This window comes from Squalius cephalus (assembly GCF_949319135.1).
Source record: "Squalius cephalus genome assembly, chromosome: 17".
In the NCBI taxonomy this organism is placed as follows: Eukaryota; Metazoa; Chordata; class Actinopteri; order Cypriniformes; family Leuciscidae; genus Squalius; species Squalius cephalus.
The window spans coordinates 36,877,753-36,902,104 of NC_137138.1; the positions used below are offsets into that span (position 1 = coordinate 36,877,753).

The window sequence follows — 24,352 nt, forward strand, 5'->3', positions numbered from 1 at the left end:
AGATGCACTTTTATGATGGACAGATGCACTTTTATGATGGACAGATGCACTTTTATGATGGACAGATGCACTTTTATGATGGATAGATGCACTTTTATGATGGACAGAGGCACTTTTATGATGGACAGAGGCACTTTTATGATTGATAGATGCACTTTTATGATGGACAGATGCACTTTTATGATGGACAGAGGCACTTTTATGATGGACAGAGGCACTTTTATGATGGATAGATGCACTTTTATGATTGATAGATGCACTTTTATGATGGACAGATGCACTTTTATGATGGACAGATGCACTTTTATGATGGACAGATGCACTTTTATGATGGACAGATGCACTTTTATGATGGACAGATGCACTTTTATGATGAATAGATGCACTTTGATCATGGATAGATGCACTTTTATGATGGACAGATGCACTTTTATGATTGATAGATGCACTTTTATGATGGACAGATGCACTTTTATGATGGACAGATGCACTTTTATGATGGACAGATGCACTTTTATGATGGATAGATGCACTTTTATGATGGATAGATGCACTTTTATGATGAATAGATGCACTTTGATCATGGATAGATGCACTTTTATGATGAATAGATGCACTTTTATGATGGATAGATGCACTTTTATGATGAATAGATGCACTTTTATGATGAATAGATGCACTTTTATCATGGATAGATGCACTTTTATGATGGATAGATGCACTTTTATCATGGACAGATGCACTTTTATGATGGACAGATGCACTTTTATGATGATAGATGCACTTTTATGATGAATAGATGCACTTTTATGATGAATAGATGCACTTTTATGCATGGACAGATGCACTTTTATCATGGACAGATGCACTTTTATCATGGACAGATGCACTTTTATGATGATAGATGCACTTTTATGATGAATAGATGCACTTTTATCATGGACAGATGCACTTTTATCATGGACAGATGCACTTTTATCATGGATAGATTCACTTTTCTGAGCTTCATTCTGTTGGTTGCAATCCACTGCCATTATAAAGCTTGGAGGAGCCAGGACATTTATTAATATAACTCTGAATGTATTTGTCTGAAAGAAGAATGTCATATACACCTAGGATGACTTGAGGGTGAGTAAATCATGGGCTAATTTTCATTTTAAAGTGAACTACTTCTTTAATAGCAGGAGACTCATGAAGCGCTTCTTCTTGTCTTTCAGTGGATCATCTCTGAGCTGGCGTGCTACTCGTACTCTATGGTGGTGGTGCCGCTTTACGACACACTCGGACCCGACGCAATCCGCTACATCATCAACACAGGTCAGCGCATTCACACACACTCTTCTCAGCGAAGAACCATCACTGTCACTCATTGTAATAACCTAAAGAACCATTTTCCAGCATAAAGAACCTTTTGTGCGATGGAAAGAGGTTAAAGGTGTCACATTCACGTTAGTTTGGACTCGTTATGTTCGTCACTCATTTGTTGTCACAGACATTACATTCAGCTGCGCACTCATCAGTCGCCATCATTAACACCTGTATATATGTTCAGTTCTGTTTGAGTTCAGTGTCCGGTGTTGTCTATGTTTAGTGTGTGTTGCTATCCGTTTGCCTTTCTGTTGGATCTGTTGTTAATAAACCTTCGTATTGGATATTACGTCTTCCTCATCTGTCTGCCAGCAACCGCCCGTGACAAAAGGTTCAATGCCAATGAAGAACCTTTATTTTTAAAAGGGCTCTTTCCGTCTTTAACTGTGAAGTTTTTGTTTTCCAGCTGAAATCGCCACAGTAATCTGTGATAAACCAGAGAAAGCCACAGTGCTTCTGGGAAATGTCCAGAGAAGAGAGACGCCCGGTCTGAAGATGATCATCCTCATGGATGCGTTTGAAGCTCAGCTGGTGGAAGAAGGACAGAAGTGTGGCGTTCACATCCAGGCCCTGAAAGATGTGGAGGTGAGAAGGACTTCATCACGCTTTTACCATTCAGTTTAAACCAGAGCTTCTCAACCACAGTCACCATCACAATCATATTTCTGATTTAATTAGCATTTAACTACCATTAATATTTCAGAACCAGCTTCTCTTGGACAAACCGGATATGCTGGACGAGGGCATTTTAAAAGTGTAAATAACATTTACAAACATATATAATATTTTTGTGTAGAATGGCTATTTATGAGTTAAAATAATTACAACTAGAAAAGTCATGTAAATTCAATGGTAATGTAAAACATGAAGACCATTATCATTATTTAATTTAATTATTGTAATATATTGCCACTCCTAGTTTCTATAAATAATAATAAAAATAATTTAGCAGCTTTGTCATAATAGCAGAAGTAACAAACATTTCTTCAAAATATTGTTTTTCACAATCGTAGTCAAAAGGATTGAGAACCACTGGTTTAGACTGATTTATTGGCAAAGGGATTGTTAGTTTCTGAATATATGAAGAATATCCTGTCTGCTTTTTCCCATATGATGGGAGTAAATGAGGACTGATGCAGTCGTACATGAACGACTGAACGGTCCTTCATGAACGCGCCATAGAGAAGCCAGACGCATGTCAAGAAATGGCTGCAACTCTCACTGACCACTGTTGTGATTGTTTTATGGCAGTCATTTTGAAGGTTGAGTCCTCATTCAGCTTCATCATATTTCCTTTAGTTACTGGTAAGAAATATATCTCCTGGCAGTGTTGGGGGTAGTAAGTGCAGATGTTGTGTGCGTTCTGTATTCCTCAAAATGAATGAAAACAGTGAAATGCAAACTCAGAATATCAAACCAAATATCAAAACTCAGACCGCAAACCTGCAATTATTAAATATGTTAAGTAACACAAATATACTTTATGTATTTAATGTCTTTGCTGCTGACATCCAATGATCCAATTCAACCACATGTTTAAGCAAAAATCACTTGAGATAAATGTCCCATTTGTGCTTCATTTCCATCTGTTTTTATTGCTGAAGTAAGAGTGTTGAACGTTCTTCTTCTGTGGTCCAGAACTGCAGCAGCTGAAAGGTTTGTTTGAGCGGCGCCCTCTACTGTACAGGAGTGAATCTGCGCTTCATTCAGCCTGAAGCTTATACACTCCACTTCTGCTGTGAAAGGGCCTTTACATTTGACAAAAAAATTATTTGTTGTTATTTTAAAAAGCAAGCCCATCCCAGGTGAGAAAAAGTAACTCAATTACTTTTCCTAGAAAGTAAGTAACATAATTAAGTAATTATTAACATTATTAAGTAAGGAACATTATTAGTTCCTTTTTAGGGAGTAACGCAATATTGTAATGCATTACTTTTAACAGTAACTTCCTCCAACATTGTCTGTTGGTTGTCCCATAAGGAATCATTGAGTTCAACAGAGGGACGTGGCCATGATTCATATTTGAGGGTTGTTTTCAGCACTGCAGACTTCCTTGGTAGTATATCAGGACAATCTGTCAGAGGAAGAAAGCATTCCAGAATGCGGTTTCATCGAGACAGGCTTCAACTTGCAGTACAGACTCTTTACATTTGCTACAAACAACCGCATTCAAACCAGCCGTGACCGACCTATGTTCACTAAACGCCTGTTTCCTGTCAGTGTGTGGAGATGAATAACATGAACAATGTGGGCAAACTGTATTGATGCTGTTGCTTGAAGAAGAGCACAGAATGATGTTGGTTAAAATCTTCTTGTTGTTTCCAGGCTATGGGTCGAGATCACTACAGGAAACCAGTGGTGAGTGAGGAACTATCACTTCTCCACCAGTGTTTGGATGAATAAACTGATCACTCTTCACTGAAACATGGTACAACTAAAGTCAAAAACAGAATCAACCTGAATACATTACTTTATACCATCAATTAAATCAGGTAGACATAGCTCTTAATGGTAACAATTGCAGGTTAGCACTTTTTACAGTGTAGGTTGATGAAAAAATTACTGTAGCTTTAACACTTTATTAAACATAATAAAAAAAGCAGGATAATCCAGAGAGGAAGAACCACAAAATCTTTACAGACAACACTGATCAGAGACTTAAATACACAACTCAACAAGAAACAGGTGCGCAACATAATTAGTCTCCATGACAACCAACTGCTGAAACGGAAAGGAATCACATGAAAATAAGGAGTATACATTAAGGCACGTTCAGACAGCCAGAAAAATCCAGTTGGGTTTTTGAAAGTCTGGAGGACAAAAAAAACAAAAAAAAAAACACATGAAATTCGATACAAATCACATTAGGAGGTGATTTGAAATGCGATTCCAATCAGATTTTTACAGATGCATCTCAGTCCGGGCGCTCTGGCTGATCAAATTGGATTTCAAATTGTCTCTTGTCTCACTCTTAATGCGACACACAACGATAATGGCAAAACTGGACTCGACAGGGCGCCTGTCTGAAGAGCGGGTTGGTGCAGCTCTGTTTGTCCTGCGTCCATTCTGAAAGTCTCGTCACATACGTGTGTACTCCTGCGTTCTTACCAAAGCTACCCATGCACATAAGTTAGTTATGTCTGGACACACAAATCTTATTTGCGGACAGTCTGCCAGAAAAGATCTGATTTGAGAAGAAATCTGATTTGCTGCAGTCTGAAAACAGCCTAATAGTCCAAACTGGAACAGATTATGACAACTTTAACCAATAGATTTGTTATAAGATTTGTTTTACAAACATCCTACAAATGTAATATATGAAAAGATTTCTTTTTGATGTCACTTCTATTGATGTTTTTATTGTCATGTAATATACATGAGTCAGGTGACACCTGCCGCCCAACATCATCTGTCCACTGTTCACATATTTTTCCTCATTTCGTTTTCCTTTCATTTGATTTATTGCTAGATTGATCAGACAGGAAGGCCTCTGAGGTCATGTGGTAGATGAGTGCTAACTCTCCTAAAGTCTCTGTAGTCTCTGGGATAGTCTGAGATAGTCTGCCCCTTGAGGTCAGGAGTGGTACTACACTTAAAAATGTTAAATGCATAATGCATGAATGCCAGTGTAAAGTTGCTTGTGTGTCTGACTCTCATTAGCGCTTCAGTATTTTGATCTGTGCACTTCATTGACATTGATCTTGTTGAGCACTAGCTAGATGTGTCCAGTAACAGTTTACTGTGTTCTCGTAGCCGCCGGCACCAGATGACCTGTCCATCGTCTGCTTCACCAGTGGAACCACAGGTGAGTCAGCGCAGATCCACATTCTCTTCTGCCACAGGTTAACCCTAACCTAACCTAACCTGACGCTAACCCTAACCCTAACCTGACCTAACCAAACCAAACCAAACCAAACCCTAACCCTAAACCTAAACCTAAACCCTAACCCAGTGGAACCACAGGTGAGTCAACGCAGATCCACATTCTCTTCTGCCACAGGTTAACCCTAACCTAACCTAACCTAACCTGACGCTAACCCTAACCCTAACCTGACCTAACCAAACCAAACCAAACCCTAACCCTAAACCTAAACCCTAACCCAGTGGAACCACAGGTGAGTCAACGCAGATCCACATTCTCTTCTGCCACAGGTTAACCCTAACCTGACCTAACCCTAACCCTAAACCCTAACCTAACCTGACCTGACCTAACATAACCTAACCCTAACCTAAACTGACCTAAACTAAACTAAACTAAACTAAACTAAACTAAACTAAACTAAACTAAACTAAACAAACCTAACATGACCAAAACTGACCTAAACTAAACTAAACTAAACTAAACTAAACTAAACAAACCTAACATGACCAAAACTGACCTAAACTAAACTAAACTAAACTAAACTAAACTAAACTAAACTAAACTAAACTAAACTAAACTAAACTAAACAAACCTAACATGACCAAAACTGACCTAAACTAAACTAAACTAAACTAAACTAAACTAAACTAAACTAAACTAAACTAAACTAAACTAAACAAAACAAACCTAACATGACCAAAACTGACCTAAACTAAACTAAACTAAACTAAACTAAACTAAACTAAACTAAACTAAACTAAACTAAACTAAACAAACCTAACATGACCAAAACTGACCTAAACTAAACTAAACTAAACTAAACTAAACTATAAAAAACCTTAAACTTAGTCTTTCAGCTAGTTGGCAAGGAAACATTTCTAATTTTCATTTAGTTTAAAATGACTAAAACTAAAACTGTCCTGACTTACCCATATCCACCCAACCCGACCTCACGGGAACGCTACTATTGTACCAGCTGGGGAATTCCAATCAATTCCTACGATTTGAATTGAACAAAAAATATGATTTTTAAAAGAAACTCATGATGAAGGACCTCCCTTTAAACCCATCGAACAGATCGAACGAATTAGCCACCAATAAACAAAACGTAAGCTGGTTCTGAATGGCTGAGATGGTGTTGATCTAACCCATAAGCTCATAAAGACACCTGCAGTGTGACCAAACACTTTAACTGAAATTAAAATAAAAACAAAAGGCTATTATAATATCTGAATGATACTATAAAGCATTACAGCCTTACTGCTATAATAAAACTACAAAAATGAAAATCAGCAGGCGATCATCACTGTCGAAAAGACAACACTGAGCTCAGTACTGACACTATTATCTTAACTTCACAACATTACGGTTATTCTCCTGTTTATAAAGTGTGTGTGTGTGTGTGTTGCAGGAGATCCGAAGGGAGTGATGCTGACCCACGGCAACGTCGTCGCAGACTTTGCTGGCTTTCTGAAAGTGACAGATGTGAGTGATTTCTGTACACACGAGCGACTGCTGGAGTGTGTCGGCAGACAGCGATCTGACTAACCGCAGCCTCTCTGTGTGTCTGTCTGCAGAAAGTCATCTTTCCGAATCAAGACGACGTTCTCATTTCCTTCCTGCCTCTTGCTCACATGTTCGAGAGGTTGATTGAGGTGAGACCCGCGTGAGAAGATGCTCTTTACTCTGCAGGAGCTCAACACTGCTCATCCAATGAGACACACACACGTCCTCAGCTCTTCTGCTGGATCAGGTTACAGTCTGGCAGTGGGCCGACCGTGAGCACTGACAAGGACATGCAACCACACCTACACACACACACACTGGACGAGTGTGCACTTCCTCTTTCCCAGGCGCTTCATGGCCATGGCCTAAAGTGACCCACTGATCTCAATCTCTTAAAAGAGCCGCAGAGTTGATTTCCTCACTGCTTTAACACAGCTGGAATGATCTAAAACCACTGCTGTTTTCTCTCTGCTCTTCTGTGGAGTGTGACAGCCGTGTAGGGAGCTAAAGATAGGTCTGAAGTGTGTGGAGGTTGTCGTGTTTCACACAGAAGTATTGAGTCGTGTTTCTGTTCTGGTGAACGCTACAGTTAGATGAAATCAACACAACACCAGACCAACACAACCAGTGCATGAAGGCTTCATTCCTACAGCTTCATTAACAGGAACTTTAACAGTGTTAATGTTGCAAAATTCATTAATTATGAGACCAGTTTAATTTCATCTGTAAGAGTCTTTATTCAGCTCAGTTCAGTTCAGGTTTTGTTCTAAGTGTATTGTCTCATGTTCCCTTCATTCCAGTCCGTGGTGATCTGCCATGGCGGGAGGATTGGCTTTTTCCAAGGCGATATCCGTCTTCTTCCTGACGACATGAAGGCTCTCAGACCCACGATATTTCCCGTGGTGCCGCGTCTCCTGAACCGCATGTATGACAAGGTGAGCCGTCGCACCGATCAGACACATTCACAGAGATGGCCTATCCGTTCTTCACTATAATGCATATAGCACACTATAATCATCTGCATTGTGGAAAGAACTGTTTCTACCTGATTTAAGTGATGTTAAATAATATTTTTGACTTGATTAAAACCAGTTGATTTCGATTAGATTCTTTTTTAATTAACAGCAAACAGCGCAGGTCATGAAGCCTCTCCGTCCCTCAGGGTCAGTCCAGCTCTTGCTGAAGACACAGTAGTGACGCTTCCATTCAAAGTTGGGAATTTAACTTGCAAAATTGAAATATGGCATGAAACTTTTTTGAATAAAGCAGCATTTCCATCCCATGTGTTCAAGAGAACAAAATCATCACTTCCTGGCACAAAATATCAGTAATAAACTAGTTTCTGCAATCTGGCTTTCTTTCGCTCCATCATAATTGAGTTTGTCTCGAGCGTCAGACGAAACACAGTTACGCTATCATGTTCTCTTGCGTTTGGATGCTGGTGTTTGGGAACACACTCGTGTGAGTGTCAGACTCTCACACCACATGGACTCTTGTTTTCAGTCAGAGCCGTGTTTTCTTAGGCTGTGTTTACACTTGGCATTAACATGCGACCTGTGCCCGATGTTGTCCACATACACGTTGACAAGACCAGTGTAAACGCGCTTCTGATGGGGATGTTATCCGATCAGTGTGTCCAGGTTCGGAGGGAGTCAAGGACGCATTGTGATCGGATCTCACTGTAATGTTAACGCAATCCAGCCATCGTGTCTGCATTCACAGGTGGACGTCACACAAACCCCCCCCACTGTCATTATTCCCCCTCTTCTCCAGAACTGAGTGTGGTTGTGCGATACAGTCGAGTGCGAAGTACATCGCAAATATACTAACCCTTTCTATGAGGACATTGGCGAATCTCGAAAAACATGGCCGCCTTTATCCAGTGAAGGTTGAGCACCTATTAGACAAGGTTACCGAAGGTTGATCGGAACAAAACTCGGTGGGCATGTTCAACTCATGGCCCTAGTGGTCTGTAGAAAAGTGGTCTGTAAAAAAGTGGTCTGTAAAAAAGTGGTCTGTAAAAAAGTTTTTTAGATCTAGTTAGATCTCCTCATTCTGGACAACTTTGCCTCAAGAATCACTGCTGTCAATCAAATAATTTGTTAAATATTTTAGATTATTTGAAAACTCTACTTTTTCGAACTCCTCATAGGCCGTTTGTCCGATTTGCTCGAAACTTCACATGCATCATCTAGGGACCCTCATGGCAAAAAGTTGTCAAAAGGACTTCGATCGATGAAACCGTTTAGCAGGTACAATTTTTAATATATTTCTGGTATGGCCCATTGTGAATAACATGTCTACATATTGTGTGCACAAAGTAGAAACTTCACAAAACTGTGTAGATATGGAGAACAACTGATTTTGAAGAAATGTGCCAGGTTTCAAGGATTTCTGATGCTCAAAGGGCTCACAGTACATTCTATCAAACATTTCAACTGAAGATGAAGCCTTATATACTACTGTTGTCCACAAGAGGGACAATACATCTTTTTAATCTAATCTTTATCATCATCCAGCATTGGCTGATAAACAAATGTTTAAAACCATTTTTTCCCCAAAGAATTAGGGTGCACTCGTACTATAGATTTATATCATTTGCGTATTCTCCATCATGGATATTTTATGGTTTCAGGCCTACATTTCGGTTCGGCCTAGAGCCCAACAGCATAGTTGGCATGAAGGTCTTAAATGCTTGAACCCCGTTATTTGCTGTTTGCAGCTATATTTAGTACTTGCAGCCTCTTCCTCCTCCTCATTTTGTGAGATTTGTAAAATGTCCTCCGACTGAAAACTGTTTTTAAAAGAAAACCCACCACTTCAGGTCGATTTTGCACCGGAGCCATCCCCCCCGAATTAAACAAAATCATTCTGATGACAGACTCTCTTTATCTAAATGAAGTTTTATGTTACAAAGTTCTGGAGGAGCATGTTCAGATAATCAACCAATCAGCACAAGGAAGCCGGTATAAATAAAGCCTTTTCTCATGTCAAGTTTCACAGCGTCCCTCCACCACCCCATCCCCTCACTCTCGGCTGGTTTCTATCCCAGTAAAAAGGGGGAGTACTCTGGGTTCGGGCCAAATTCCGAGCTCGGAGCCCTCCCCCGGACAGCATGCCAAATACGCTTAAAATACTACATCTGATTTCATGTACGTGTGAACTCCTGAAACACTATTCGTTTTTAAAATACAAGTTAGACTAAAGTAGAGGTCTTTTTAAGATCACGGGAAGCATAACTCATGTTCGAACATGAGTTTACATGTGAGGACTATGATATTTTATGCAGTAATCAAGTCAACTCAGCTTTATTTATACAGTGCTTTACACAATGCAGATTGTTTCAAAACAGCTTCACAGTGATGAACAGAATTCAATTCTGCTGTAATCATTTAATGAAATATAAAAACATTCTTCAGCCACATGTATTCCCCATGTAACTGTCGAAGCGTGTCTGCTGTCGTTCAGATCTTCAGTCAGGCCAACAACTCCGTCAAGCGCTGGCTGCTGAACTTCGCGGCCAAGAGAAAAGGTTCAGAGGTCAGCCGCGGCGTCATCCGCTGCGACAGCGTCTGGGACAAGATCTTCTTCCACAAGATCCAGGTGCGTGACGCAGAGCCGGTGAGACGCGAGGCCGAAGCCGCGCTGCTGTTTGACTGCGTGCTGTGTCTCCTTACAGGCCAGTCTGGGCGGCAGGCTGAGGATGATCATCACTGGAGCGGCTCCGGCTTCCCCGTCCGTCCTGAGCTTCCTGAGAGCGGTGCTGGGCTGTCAGGTGAGGCGAAAGCGGGCGTCTGTAGCGTAGCGCTCCTGTGTGTCTGAGCTCATCTCAGCTGTGTGTCTGTAGATCTCCTGTGTGTCTGAGCTCATCTCAGCTGTGTGTGTGTAGATCTCCTGTGTGTCTGTAGATCTCCTGTGTGTCTGAGCTCATCTCAGCTGTGTGTCTGTAGATCTCCTGTGTGTCTGAGCTCATCTCAGCTGTGTGTCTGTAGATCTCCTGTGTGTCTGAGCTCATCTCAGCTGTGTGTCTGTAGATCTTCTGTGTTTCTGAGCTCATCTCAGCTGTGTGTGTGTAGATCTCCTGTGTGTCTGAGCTCATCTCAGCTGTGTGTGTGTAGATCTCCTGTGTGTCTGTAGATCTCCTGTGTGTCTGAGCTCATCTCAGCTGTGTGTGTGTAGATCTCCTGTGTGTCTGTAGATCTCCTGTGTGTCTGAGCTCATCTCAGCTGTGTGTCTGTAGATCTCCTGTGTGTCTGAGCTCATCTCAGCTGTGTGTCTGTAGATCTCCTGTGTGTCTGAGCTCATCTCAGCTGTGTGTGTGTAGATCTCCTGTGTGTCTGAGCTCATCTCAGCTGTGTGTCTGTAGATCTCCTGTGTGTCTGTAGATCTCCTGTGTGTCTGAGCTCATCTCAGCTGTGTGTCTGTAGATCTCCTGTGTGTCTGAGCTCATCTCAGCTGTGTGTCTGTAGATCTCCTGTGTGTCTGAGCTCATCTCAGCTGTGTGTGTGTAGATCTCCTGTGTGTCTGAGCTCATCTCAGCTGTGTGTCTGTAGATCTCCTGTGTGTCTGTAGATCTCCTGTGTGTCTGAGCTCATCTCAGCTGTGTGTCTGTAGATCTCCTGTGTGTCTGAGCTCATCTCAGCTGTGTGTGTGTAGATCTCCTGTGTGTCTGAGCTCATCTCAGCTGTGTGTCTGTAGATCTCCTGTGTGTCTGTAGATCTCCTGTGTCTGAGCTCATCTCAGCTGTGTGTGTGTAGATCTCCTGTGTGTCTGAGCTCATCTCAGCTGTGTGTCTGTAGATCTCCTGTGTGTCTGTAGATCTCCTGTGTGTCTGAGCTCATCTCAGCTGTGTGTCTGTAGATCTCCTGTGTGTCTGAGCTCATCTCAGCTGTGTGTCTGTAGATCTGTGTGTCTGAGCTCATCTCAGCTGTGTGTCTGTAGATCTCCTGTGTGTCTGTAGATCTCCTGTGTGTCTGAGCTCATCTCAGCTGTGTGTCTGTAGATCTCCTGTGTGTCTGAGCTCATCTCAGCTGTGTGTCTGTAGATCTCCTGTGTGTCTGAGCTCATCTCAGCTGTGTGTCTGCAGGTGTACGAGGCGTACGGACAGACGGAGTGCACCGCTGGATGCACCTTCACCACGCCTGGAGACTGGACATCCGGTGAGACTCTCGCTCGCTTATGACCTCCAGCACATGCCTTTATACTGGCCTCATCCAGAATCACCCTGTAAACAGTTCAGTTTGTCTTAAAGCAAACAAGTTTGTTTAAAAAGACATCTCAATAACCATTACAGTCTAAACTAAACATTTACTAACAAAATACAGTACTGTGTCTTAGGCATGTAAATATCACCCCCCCCCCCCAAATGGTTTTAAGTCAGTTATTTATATCTTTTGCTGTAGTGTGTCAGTAGGAAATATCAGTTTACATTTCCAACATTCTTTTTGCCATTAATTGTAATAATCCAGAAGAACTGCGGGAACGTCTCCGAGACGCTTGAAGAAACCTTCCTGCAAAGCTACAGTGGAAAGCACTGCCACTCGTGTTAAAATGCTGTAAAGTGAAAATGCTTTCAAAAATAAAATCACAAATTGAATTTATTTATGATTTAACTTCTATTAACTAATTCAAATCAATATTTGGTGTAACGACCCTTTGCGTTTAAAACGGCTGTTGTCCAGGTACACGTGCGCATAGATTCTCAGGAAGCTTTGCAGGAAGGGTTCTTCAAGCGTCTCGGAGACGTTCCCGCAGTTCTTCTGGATTTAGTCTGTCTCAGTTTCTTCATGTAATCACAGACGGACTCGATGATGGTGAGATCAGATCAGACCGGCAGATCAGACTCCTTATGCATACACAAATCTCACTGGATTATTACAATTAATGGCAAAAAGAATGTTTGGAAATGTAAACTGATATTTCCTACTGACACACTACAGCAAAAGATATAAATAACTGACTTAAAACCACATGTTTTGATATTAACATGCCTAAGACTTTTGCACAGTACTGTACATATAAACTTATTTATTATTAACAGTAAATCAAAATGTAAGGCTTGAATCAAACCATAAATATAATTTGAGAAAACTAATACATTTGGATGTGATGAATTTGAGTATTTAAGTCATTTCTTCAGTGTGGTGTGATTATTAGAAAGACACAAAACAGAAAAACATTCTTTTGACACATGATGATTAATGGACCTTCTCACAGACTGGGACTCATTTCACAGTTGTCAACATCGTAGCTCTAGTAAAGTTTATCATACTTTCATTTGTAACGCTATACTTTGTCTTATATTACCTTGGCAGTAAATTATAAAACAAGTTGTGTTTCTAACACAATCTAACACATCTTTCTCTCTTCTGACCAACATCATCAATCTCTCAATATTTTCCACCTCTTTTGGAAAGTCATGGAAATGCTATCATGGACTTTTCTCTTTTGCTATTGAAGCAACCGGTAATACAGACATTATATTTGCTGTTGTCTCCCGGAGATGTTGACAGAGTCGGTTGCTGACTGATTCTAGTGCAACGGTTCACTTGGAATAGCTCTTTAGACCATGATTAAAACCATAAGGACACGCATGCTTGTGATTCAGCATTACTGACAGCTGTTGTCCTTCACTAGATGTAATGTCTCTTTCTACAGATGGTCATAGTGTGACATCACACTCTGCGGCATATTTTTTATATGTAACATATAATACATACAAAATGTAAAAATATAAAATCTACTAGGCTTTACCGAGGTCACGGCATGATAAAATTGATCTTCCATTGGTCACACATCTTCACGTGACACGGATCCGCAGGGAAGAGCTCACAGAACTTGACCTTTGGAACGCAGTGAAATCCTGTGTTTCTGTGTATGAATGAAAACCGTTCCTTTACACTGGACTGAGCCACCAGTTACTCCCCAGTTACTGAAGACTAGCCATTTAATGATCAAGATGATTCAGTCAGGGTGAATACTGTGTAGCAGTGAGAAATATATCATGTTTCTACATCCACTGTGAAACTGCGTGGCAAGCTCTCCCTCCAGTGGCTTGTTTTTGCATTACACTTTGAGTCTTCTGTGTTTCTCAGTCATTATCTCCTCTAATCAGTCATTATCTGTTGAATCATCCACACAGACCTGTATGTGATGACATGATGAAGTTATTCATTAGTCTTGTCTTTCTGCAGGTCATGTAGGAGCTCCGCTGCCCTGTAACCTCATTAAACTGGTGGATGTGGCTGAGAAGAACTACTTCGCTGCTAAAGGAGAGGGCGAGGTTTGTTATAACACTGTCTGTGTGGCCTACGCTTAGTTTAACACACACTGGCAAAGACAAGTCTTTAAAAAGCTGCTTCACACAGAAATCTACCTGGTCTGGACAAATGTAGGACTCTTAGTGTTCAGATCTATCATGTGGTGTTCAAATGTTCCTGACGCCTTGAGTAGACCTCTGTGCAATCATGTCTTTCAAATAGTATGCATTTCTGAACTGTAAATATTGTTTTCCTGGGGTTATTACTTTTAACTAACTGTCAAAATATCCAAGTATAAATGTCACAAAAAAATTCGAATGCATGTAAATATCTTGCAAAAGCAATGCTACTTCACATTCTTTTTTAATAAATAAAAGATTTGTATTCCATGGTGTTCTGGAATAGTGCTGTTGACGAAGCACATGGCTGGAGAGACTGTAACAGGAAGTCATACGTTATACCGTAACAGGAAGTCATATGTTATACCGTAACAGGAAGTCATACATTATACCGTAACAGGAAGTCATATGTTATACCGTAACAGGAAGTCATATGTTATGCCGTAACAGGAAGTCATATGTTATACCGTAACAGGAAGTCATACGTTATACCGTAACAGGAAGTCATATGTTATACCGTAACAGGAAGTCATACGTTATACCGTAACAGGAAGTCATACGTTATGCCGTAACAGGAAGTCATACGGTATGCCGTAACAGGAAGTCATACGTTATACTGTAACAGGAACTCATATGGTATGCTGTAACAGGAAGTCATAAGTTATACCGTAACAGGAAGTCATAAGTTATACTGTAAAAGGAAGTCATACATTATGCCGTAACAGGAAGTCATAAGTTATACTGTAACAGGAAGTCATATGTTATACCGTAACAGGAAGTCATACGTTATACCGTAACAGGAAGTCATATGTTATACCGTAACAGGAAGTCATACGTTATACTGTAACAGGAAGTCATATGTTATACCGTAACAGGAAGTCATATGTTATACCGTAACAGGAAGTCATACATTATACCGTAACAGGAAGTCATATGTTATGCCGTAACAGGAAGTCATATGTTATACCGTAACAGGAAGTCATACGTTATACCGTAACAGGAAGTCATATGTTATACCGTAACAGGAAGTCATACGTTATACCGTAACAGGAAGTCATACGTTATGCCGTAACAGGAAGTCATACGGTATGCCGTAACAGGAAGTCATACGTTATACTGTAACAGGAACTCATATGGTATGCTGTAACAGGAAGTCATAAGTTATACCGTAACAGGAAGTCATAAGTTATACTGTAAAAGGAAGTCATACGTTATGCCGTAACAGGAAGTCATAAGTTATACCGTAACAGGAAGTTATATGTTATACCGTAACACGAAGTCATACATTATGCCATAACAGGAAGTCATATGTTATACCGTAACAGGAAGTCATATGTTATACCGTAACAGGAAGTCATACGTTATGCCGTAACAGGAAGTCATACGTTATACCGTAACAGGAAGTCATACGTTATACCGTAACAGGAAGTCATACGTTATACCGTAACAGGAAGTCATACGTTATACCGTAACAGGAAGTCATACGTTATACCGTAACAGGAAGTCATACGTTATACCGTAACAGGAAGTCATACGTTATACCGTAACAGGAAGTCATATGTTATACCGTAACAGGAAGTCATACGTTATGCCGTAACAGGAAGTCATACGTTATACCGTAACAGGAAGTCATACGTTATACCGTAACAGGAAGTCATACGTTATACCGTAACAGGAAGTCATACGTTATACCGTAACAGGAAGTCATATGTTATACCGTAACAGGAAGTCATATGTTATGCCGTAACAGGAAGTCATACGTTATACCGTAACAGGAAGTCATATGTTATACCGTAACAGGAAGTCATATGTTATACCGTAACAGGAAGTCATACGTTATGCCGTAACAGGAAGTCATACGTTATACTGTAACAGGAAGTCATATGTTATACCGTAACAGGAAGTCATACGTTATACCGTAACAGGAAGTCATACGTTATACTGTAAAAGGAAGTCATATTCGTCTCGCAGAGTCTCACAGAATTCTGCAAGTGCTTTCGGGGGGCGCTACTTACAAATTCCCTCAATGTGTGTAACAGGAAGTCATACGTTATACCGTAACAGGAAGTCATATGTTATACCGTAACAGGAAGTCATACGTTATGCCGTAACAGGAAGTCATACGTTATACCGTAACAGGAAGTCATACGTTATACTGTAAAAGGAAGTCATATTCGTCTCGCAGAGTCTCACAGAATTCTGCAAGTGCTTTCGGGGGGCGCTACTTACAAATTCCCTCAATGTGTGTAACAGGAAGTCATACGTTATACCGTAACAGGAAGTCATATGTTATACCGTAACAGGAAGTCATATGTTATACCGTAACAGGAAGTCATACGTTATGCCGTAACAGGAAGTCATATGTTATACCGTAACAGGAAGTCATATGTTATACCGTAACAGGAAGTCATATGTTATACCGTAACAGGAAGTCATATGTTATACCGTAACAGGAAGTCATAAGTTATACCGTAACAGGAAGTCATATGTTATACCGTAACAGGAAGTCATATGTTATACCGTAACAGGAAGTCATATGTTATACCGTAACAGGAAGTCATATGTTATACCGTAACAGGAAGTCATACATTATGCCGTAACAGGAAGTCATACGTTATACTGTAAAAGGAAGTCATATTTGTCTCGCAGAGTCTCGCAGAATTCTGCAAGTGCTTTCGGGGGGCGCTACTTACAAATTCCCTCAATGTGTGTAACAGGAAGTCATACGTTATACCGTAACAGGAAGTCATATGTTATACCGTAACAGGAAGTCATATGTTATACCGTAACAGGAAGTCATACATTATGCCGTAACAGGAAGTCATACGTTATACTGTAAAAGGAAGTCATATTTGTCTCGCAGAGTCTCGCAGAATTCTGCAAGTGCTTTCGGGGGGCGCTACTTACAAATTCCCTCAATGTGTGTAACAGGAAGTCATACGTTATACCGTAACAGGAAGTCATACGTTATACCGTAACAGGAAGTCATACGTTATGCCGTAACAGGAAGTCATAAGTTATACTGTAACAGGAAGTTATATGTTATACCGTAACACGAAGTCATACATTATGCCGTAACAGGAAGTCATACGTTATACTGTAAAAGGAAGTCATATTTGTCTCGCAGAGTCTCGCAGAATTCTGCAAGTGCTTTCGGGGGGCGCTACTCACAAATTCCCTCAATGTGTGTAACAGGAAGTCATACGTTATACCGTAACAGGAAGTCATACGTTTTACCGTAACAGGAAGTCATACGTTATGCCGTAACAGGAAGTCATAAGTTATACTGTAACAGGAAGTTATATGTTATACCGTAACACGAAGTCATACATTATGCCGTAACAGGAAGTCATATGTTATACCGTAACAGGAAGTCATATGTTATACCGTAACAGGAACTCATACGGTATGCTGTAACAGGAAGTCATAAGTTATACCGTAACAGGAAGTCATAAGTTATACCGTAACAGGAAATCATAAGTTATACCGTAACAGGAAGTCATAAGTTATACCGTAACAGGAAGTCATAAGTTATACCGTAACAGGAAGTCATACATTATGCCGTAACAGGAAGTCATATGTTATACTGTAAAAGGAAGTTACAGATGTGGCCTTTAAAAACGCACGTTTTCTCCCGCGGCATTCGGCAATTCGTCTCGCAGAGTCTTGCAGAATTCTGCAAGTGCTTATAAAGGCGCTACTTACAAATTCCCTCAATGTGTTTCGCTTCACAGAATATCCACCAGGTGGTGCATAAAAAACAACACACGCCTTACAAGATTTCTCTTAAAACACTCAAAGTTTTTTAAGATTGTATAATATGTTTATAGATTATTACTTTACATTAGATTTTTTATTTTACTTCACATTACGTCATGATTGTGAGAAAACATCCACAATAAAATATAAATTATAAATAGTAATAGACACAAATATTTACAGTAGGCCTACTGTATAATACAGACATTTGAAAATCTTTGTAAATCTAAAAGGTTCATCAAAGTTGTCTTAAGACAAGAAGGGGTATTGGACAACGTTTACGAATTTATTTTATATGCTTTGTCATTGCTGTGGTTTCCAGGATATGAGTGCATGCGGAATATTTAACATTGCTTTTATTAAAACAGCAAAGTGACGTTCTTGCCAGCGCATAACTTTTTTGTACAACTATTAAAATGATTGTGCGTGGCAATGTGCATTTATACTAAGCGCAACAGAGAATTTAGTGTGAGCATAATACACGTGACTCTGCCTGTAAAAACCCAGCAGTATTTTTATTTTATTTTATACACAAAATCATCTTAACATAATGAAAGGCTTAAATAATGCGACTTACCCAGATTCTTAATTCGTGCAGATATTTCTTGTGTGATTGTTCTTGTGCAGATATTTCTTGTGAGGTAATGTTGCAGCACAACGCGTTGCATTTATATTTTGGGCGCATCTGATTGCCATTACATTATTAATAAATATTAAGCATAAAGATTTTTCCACGTTAGTCTCAGAATGTCCGGGGTTGGCTTGAGGTCAGTTTGTCAATCTTTTAAATATTCATATTCACAAAATCCATATAAAGGGTGATCAACAGTTATGACTTCTAAAATAAAATAAAAATGACCAGATAAGAGGTATCTGATTGACAGATGTGCGTTATATCGCCTTTTGATATTTGTGTTGTCGAATTTTGACACAGTTTCATTGTTTGTTCATAATAATTTGATTCATATTTATGTCATTTTTTCTAAAAGTAGCAATATTTTAAAGAGATAAAAAGACAGAAATGACAGAGAAATTACGTTAGTCTGGTCACATATATGGCCAGATCAATTAATCTATTGCAGAAATACAAGACAAATTGCATGAGAAAATTAGAAGTATGCAAAAGAGCACAGTTCAGATATTGTTAACTATTGAAGCGGGTTTTATACACGTTTCTGCTTTTTTTAAATTGACAATTTAAAATTTTATTCGCCAACAGGTCAACATGTTTTGTGATTGCTTCTGACAAGTTTCTGTAATAAATCTGTAAATCAAAGATATTGTACTAGCATAGGCGTCGATTTCGGTGGGGACGGTGGGTACGCGTACCCACCAGATTTCGTCATTTTGTACCCACCACTTTTAACTTCCGTCCATATTAATTTGACTTTTGGTTCGATTTTTTTGACCGTTTTCAGTGGTTATGAGGAGCTGTCACAGTGTCTGGTTTGAGTTCCCTGGGTCACCACTAGATGTTCTCCTTCCCCACGGTGTCTGTCACATTCTGAACTACATTCCCCACGATCCTTGTTTCTTCATTGCACTCAGCTGTCCCTTGTCACTAATCATTGCACTCAGCCAATTCCCCATTAGCATTGTCATTTCCCTGTGTATATAACCCTGTCTGTTTTAGTATGTGTCACGGAGTCCTTGTATTTATCACGCCACTTCTGTGTTCTGTTTCCTGCCTGTTCCTGTTTGTGTCTTGTTTTGGATTGCCTTATCGGATTTTGACCCATGCCTGGACTTGACCACTGATACGGATTTCCCTAATAAATACTTGCTGCAATTGGATCTTCTCCCTTGTTTCCTGTGTGTGGATCGTGACAGAAGGACTCCGTCACACACAAAGATCCAGCGGTATGTTCGCCAACTTCTCTGCCCCAGCCACCGAGCGGGAGAGGAGAGAGTGTTTTGAGGGAACCCGTCTGGTCATTTTTCGTGGGACCCGGGGAGGTCGCAGAGGAGTGGTTGGTCGAGAGGGAATCCAACACCACTCTCCACCATGGCCTCCCTTCGACTCTGGGCTGGTGAGGGACGGGTCGGAGCCACCGTCTCGCCGTCATAGACGGAGAGGGGGTAGGAGACGCAAGTCTGCCAGTCCGGAGACTGATCTCACCCCAGAGGTCGTGCCTGTGCAGCCCACTATCATCCCAGAGGCCGTGCCCGTGCAGCACGCTGTTGTCCCGGAGGCAGTGCCCGAGCAGTCCGCTGTCGTCCCGGAGGTCGTCCTGGAGCAGCCTACCATTAGTCCTGCCACGGCCAGGAGAGCTGTCTTTGGGTTTTACGCATTGGCGGTTCTGCACGCTTGGAGGAAGCACTTGAGTTCCGCCCAGCCAGAGACTGTTCCTGAGCCTGTGTCTTCAGACAAGATGGCCGCCGCCGAGACTGTTCACGTCACGTCTGCCGAGCCTGTGTCTTCGGACAAGATGGCCACCGCCGAGCCTGTTCAAGTCATGTCTGCCGAGCCTGTGTCTTCGGAGAAGATGACCGCCGCCGAATCTGTGTCTTCAGACAAGATGGCCGCCGCTGAGCCGGTGGTGTCTGTTCCTGAGCCGGTGGTGTCTGTTCCTGAGCCGGTGGTGTCTGTTCCAGTTCCTGAGCCGGTGGTGCCAGTTCCTGAGCCGGTGGTGCCAGTTCCTGAGCCGGTGGTGTCTGTTCCTGAGCCGGTGGTGTCTGTTCCAGTTCCTGAGCCGGTGGTTCCAGTTCCTGAGCCGGTGTCTGTTCCAGTTCCTGAGCCGGTGTCTGTTCCAGTTCCTGAGCCGGTGTCTCTTCCTGAGCCGGCGTCTGTTCCTGTGCCATGGTCGCCTGAAGGGTCGTCTCCTCCCTGGCCGCCCGAGGGGTGGTCTCCGCCGTGGCCGCCCGAGGGGTCGTCTCCGCTGTGGCCGCCCGAGGGGTCGTCTCCGCCGTGGCCGCCCGAGGGGTCGTCTCCACCCTGGCCGCCCGAGGGGTGGTCTCCGCCGTGGCCGCCCGAGGGGTCGTCTCCGCCCTGGCCGCCCGAGGGGTCGTCTCCGCCCTGGCCGCCCGAGGGAGGGTCTCCGCCCTGGCCGCCCGAGGGAAAGTCTCCGCCCTTGTCGCCCGAGGGAGAGTCTCCGCCCTGGCCGTCCGATGGACTGTCGTCTCCGCCCTGGCCGCCAGATGAACTGTCACTCCCTGTCCCCGTTTCCCTCCATGGACCTGGCCCCCCATCCCTCCCCCTGATCCTCCACCAGTCCACCTCCCGCCTGGACTCTTGTTTGGTCTGTCATGTCTTGGAGCGTCTGGTAGCCGCTCCGTAGAGGGGGGGTTATGTCACAGTGTCTGGTTTGAGTTCCCTGGGTCACCACTAGATGTCCTCCTTCCCCACGGTGTCTGTCACATTTCTGAATATTCCACTCCGCTCGATCGTTCATTCCGCAGGGTCACTCGCTCAACCCAGATGTCCTGTTGCCTGGTTCGAAAATATGTGGAATAAGGGCTGCTTCCGACTAAAAGTTTTTTTTCTAGTCGACTAGGCTAGTTGTTCATTTAAGTCATTCGTGGACAAACCGCCCCTTTATATTAATTTAATTACTTATATAGCCTACAGGATAATGAGCGTTTACGTAATATTTTACTGTCTTTACTACGTTTACTGTCACAGTGTCTGGTTTGAGTTCCCTGGGTCACCACTAGATGTCCTCCTTCCCCACGGTGTCTGTCACATTCTGAACTACATTCCCCACGATCCTTGTTTCTTCATTGCACTCAGCTGTCCCTTGTCACTAATCATTGCACTCAGCCAATTCCCCATTAGCATTGTCATTTCCCTGTGTATATAACCCTGTCTGTTTTAGTATGTGTCACGGAGTCCTTGTATTTATCACGCCACTTCTGTGTTCTGTTTCCTGCCTGTTCCTGTTTGTGTCTTGTTTTGGATTGCCTTATCGGATTTTGACCCATGACTGGACTTGACCACTGATACGGATTTCCCTAATAAATACTTGCTGCAATTGGATCTTCTCCCTTGTTTCCTGTGTGTGGATCGTGACAGAAGGACTCCGTCACACACAAAGATCCAGCGGTATGTTCGCCAACTTCTCTGCCCCAGCCACCGAGCGGGAGAGGAGAGAGTGTTTTGAGGGAACCCGTCTGGTCATTTTTCGTGGGACCCGGGGAGGTCGCAGAGGAGTGGTTGGTCGAGAGGGAATCCAACACCACTCTCCACCATGGCCTCCCTTCGACTCTGGGCTGGTGAGGGACGGGTCGGAGCCACCGTCTCGCCGTCATAGACGGAGAGGGGGTAGGAGACGCAAGTCTGCCAGTCCGGAGACTGATCTTACCCCAGAGGTCGTGCCTGTGCAGCCCACTATCATCCCAGAGGCCGTGCCCGTGCCGCACGCTGTTGTCCCGGAGGCAGTGCCCGAGCAATCCGCTGTCGTCCCGGAGGTCGTCCTGGAGCAGCCTACCATTAGTCCTGCCACAGCCAGGAGAGCTGTCGTTGGGTTTTACGCATTGGCGGTTCTGCACGCTTGGAGGAAGCACTTGTGTTCCGCCCAGCCAGAGACTGTTCCTGAGCCTGTGTCTTCAGACAAGATGGCCGCCGCCGAGCCTGTGTCTTCGGACAAGATGGCCACCGCCGAGCCTGTTCAAGTCATGTCTGCCGAGCCTGTGTCTTCGGAGAAGATGACCGCCGCCGAACCTGTGTCTTCAGACAAGATGGCCGCCGCTGAGCCGGGGGTGTCTGTTCCTGGCGGTGGTGCCAGTTCCTGAGCCGGTGGTGTCTGTTCCTGAGCCGGTGGTGTCTGTTCCAGTTCCTGAGCCGGTGTCTGTTCCTGAGCCGGCGTCTGTTCCTGTGCCATGGTCGCCTGAAGGGTCGTCTCCTCCCTGGCCGCCCGAGGGGTGGTCTCCGCCGTGGCCGCCCGAGGGGTCGTCTTCGCCGTGGCCGCCCGAGGGGTCGTCTCCGCCCTGGCCGCCCGAGGGAGGGTCTCCGCCCTGGCCGCCCAAGGGAAAGTCTCCGCCCTGGTCGCCCGAGGGAGAGTCTCCGCCCTGGTCGCCCGAGGGAGAGTCTCCGCCCTGGCCGTCCGATGGACTGTCGTCTCCGCCCTGGCCGCCAGATGAACTGTCACTCCCTGTCCCCGTTTCCCTCCATGGACCTGGCCCCCCCTGATCCTCCACCAGTCCACCTCCCGCCTGGACTCTTGTTTGGTCTGTCATGTCTTGGAGCGTCTGGTAGCCGCTCCGTAGAGGGGGGGTTATGTCACAGTGTCTGGTTTGAGTTCCCTGGGTCACCACTAGATGTCCTCCTTCCCCACGGTGTCTGTCACATTCTGAACTACATTCCCCACGATCCTTGTTTCTTCATTGCACTCAGCTGTCCCTTGTCACTAATCATTGCACTAAGCCAATTCCCCATTAGCATTGTCATTTCCCTGTGTATATAACCCTGTCTGTTTTAGTATGTGTCACGGAGTCCTTGTATTTATCACGCCACTTCTGTGTTCTGTTTCCTGCCTGTTCCTGTTTGTGTCTTGTTTTGGATTGCCTTATCGGATTTTGACCCATGTCTGGACTTGACCACTGATACGGATTTCCCTAATAAATACTTGCTGCAATTTTATCTTCTCCCTTGTTTCCTGTGTGTGGATCGTGACAGGAGCAATATGAGAGAGAAATTTGGTAATCATTGTCTGACCCAACAAAAAAACATTATAATATTCATTTTATTTTATTTTTCGTGTTCGCATTTATGAGGGAAAAAATAACGTGTCAGTTCTCGGTTACGGACGTGAGCGCTCTGAAAGCGGCACTAAAAGACTGCTTTAAAACTTTCACAGAGACCTCAAACAGAACAGCTGCCTTTCTTTAAATTGAATTTCGTTTTGTATTAATTATATCGTCATTTTAATCAATGTTTCATGAACCAATTGCCTGGATTTAATAAATAAGAAGTAAATATCAGACAATAGATAATCACGACATGGAGGCGCCGGCGAGTTCGTCTCATAAATGAACCGAAACTCAGCGTATAATGCACATTCACATTCACAGCGTATTTAGACGCATTCATAATCATTACGTTTACCGGTTCTTTGTGGCAAGCTTTATGCGTGCGGTCGTGCGCTTGAGTGCGGCTATATTACGTAAACGCTCATTATCCTGTAGGCTATATAAGTAATTAAATTAATATAAAGGGGCGGTTTGTCCACGAATGACTTAAATGAACAACTAGCCTAGTCGACTAGAAAAAAAACTTTTAGTCGGAAGCAGCCCTTATTCCACATATTTTCGAACCAGGCAACAGGACATCTGTGTTGAGCGAGTGACCCTGCGGAATGAACGATCGAGCGGAGCGGAATATTCAGAAATGCGCTCTCCACTCACGAGCTCTGATCGGAACAAACCCGAACCTCACTGTCTGCTGAACTTGCGCAGAAACATCAAAATATAACCAGCTTTTTAAAATGGTTTTTAAAACTAAACACTATTTTAGCACAAATTATGAGCTTATTGGCGATCTT

At 42.9% G+C, this 24,352-nt stretch overlaps 1 protein-coding gene across 2 annotated transcripts in view; it reads left to right on the forward strand.

Annotated features, from left to right (window-relative positions):
- The window catches only part of acsl6 (acyl-CoA synthetase long chain family member 6), a 63,985-nt gene that overhangs the window by 34,824 nt on the left and 4,809 nt on the right, over positions 1 to 24,352 (forward strand). For both annotated transcript variants that reach the window (XM_079846766.1, XM_079846767.1), the window contains 11 exons: positions 1,218 to 1,317; positions 1,775 to 1,953; positions 3,694 to 3,726; positions 5,122 to 5,173; positions 6,642 to 6,715; positions 6,808 to 6,885; positions 7,537 to 7,671; positions 10,205 to 10,339; positions 10,416 to 10,511; positions 11,823 to 11,895; positions 13,930 to 14,018. In XM_079846766.1, the coding sequence (XP_079702892.1) occupies positions 1,218 to 1,317; positions 1,775 to 1,953; positions 3,694 to 3,726; positions 5,122 to 5,173; positions 6,642 to 6,715; positions 6,808 to 6,885; positions 7,537 to 7,671; positions 10,205 to 10,339; positions 10,416 to 10,511; positions 11,823 to 11,895; positions 13,930 to 14,018 (1,044 nt within the window). The remainder of the gene's footprint in view (positions 1 to 1,217; positions 1,318 to 1,774; positions 1,954 to 3,693; positions 3,727 to 5,121; positions 5,174 to 6,641; positions 6,716 to 6,807; positions 6,886 to 7,536; positions 7,672 to 10,204; positions 10,340 to 10,415; positions 10,512 to 11,822; positions 11,896 to 13,929; positions 14,019 to 24,352) is intronic.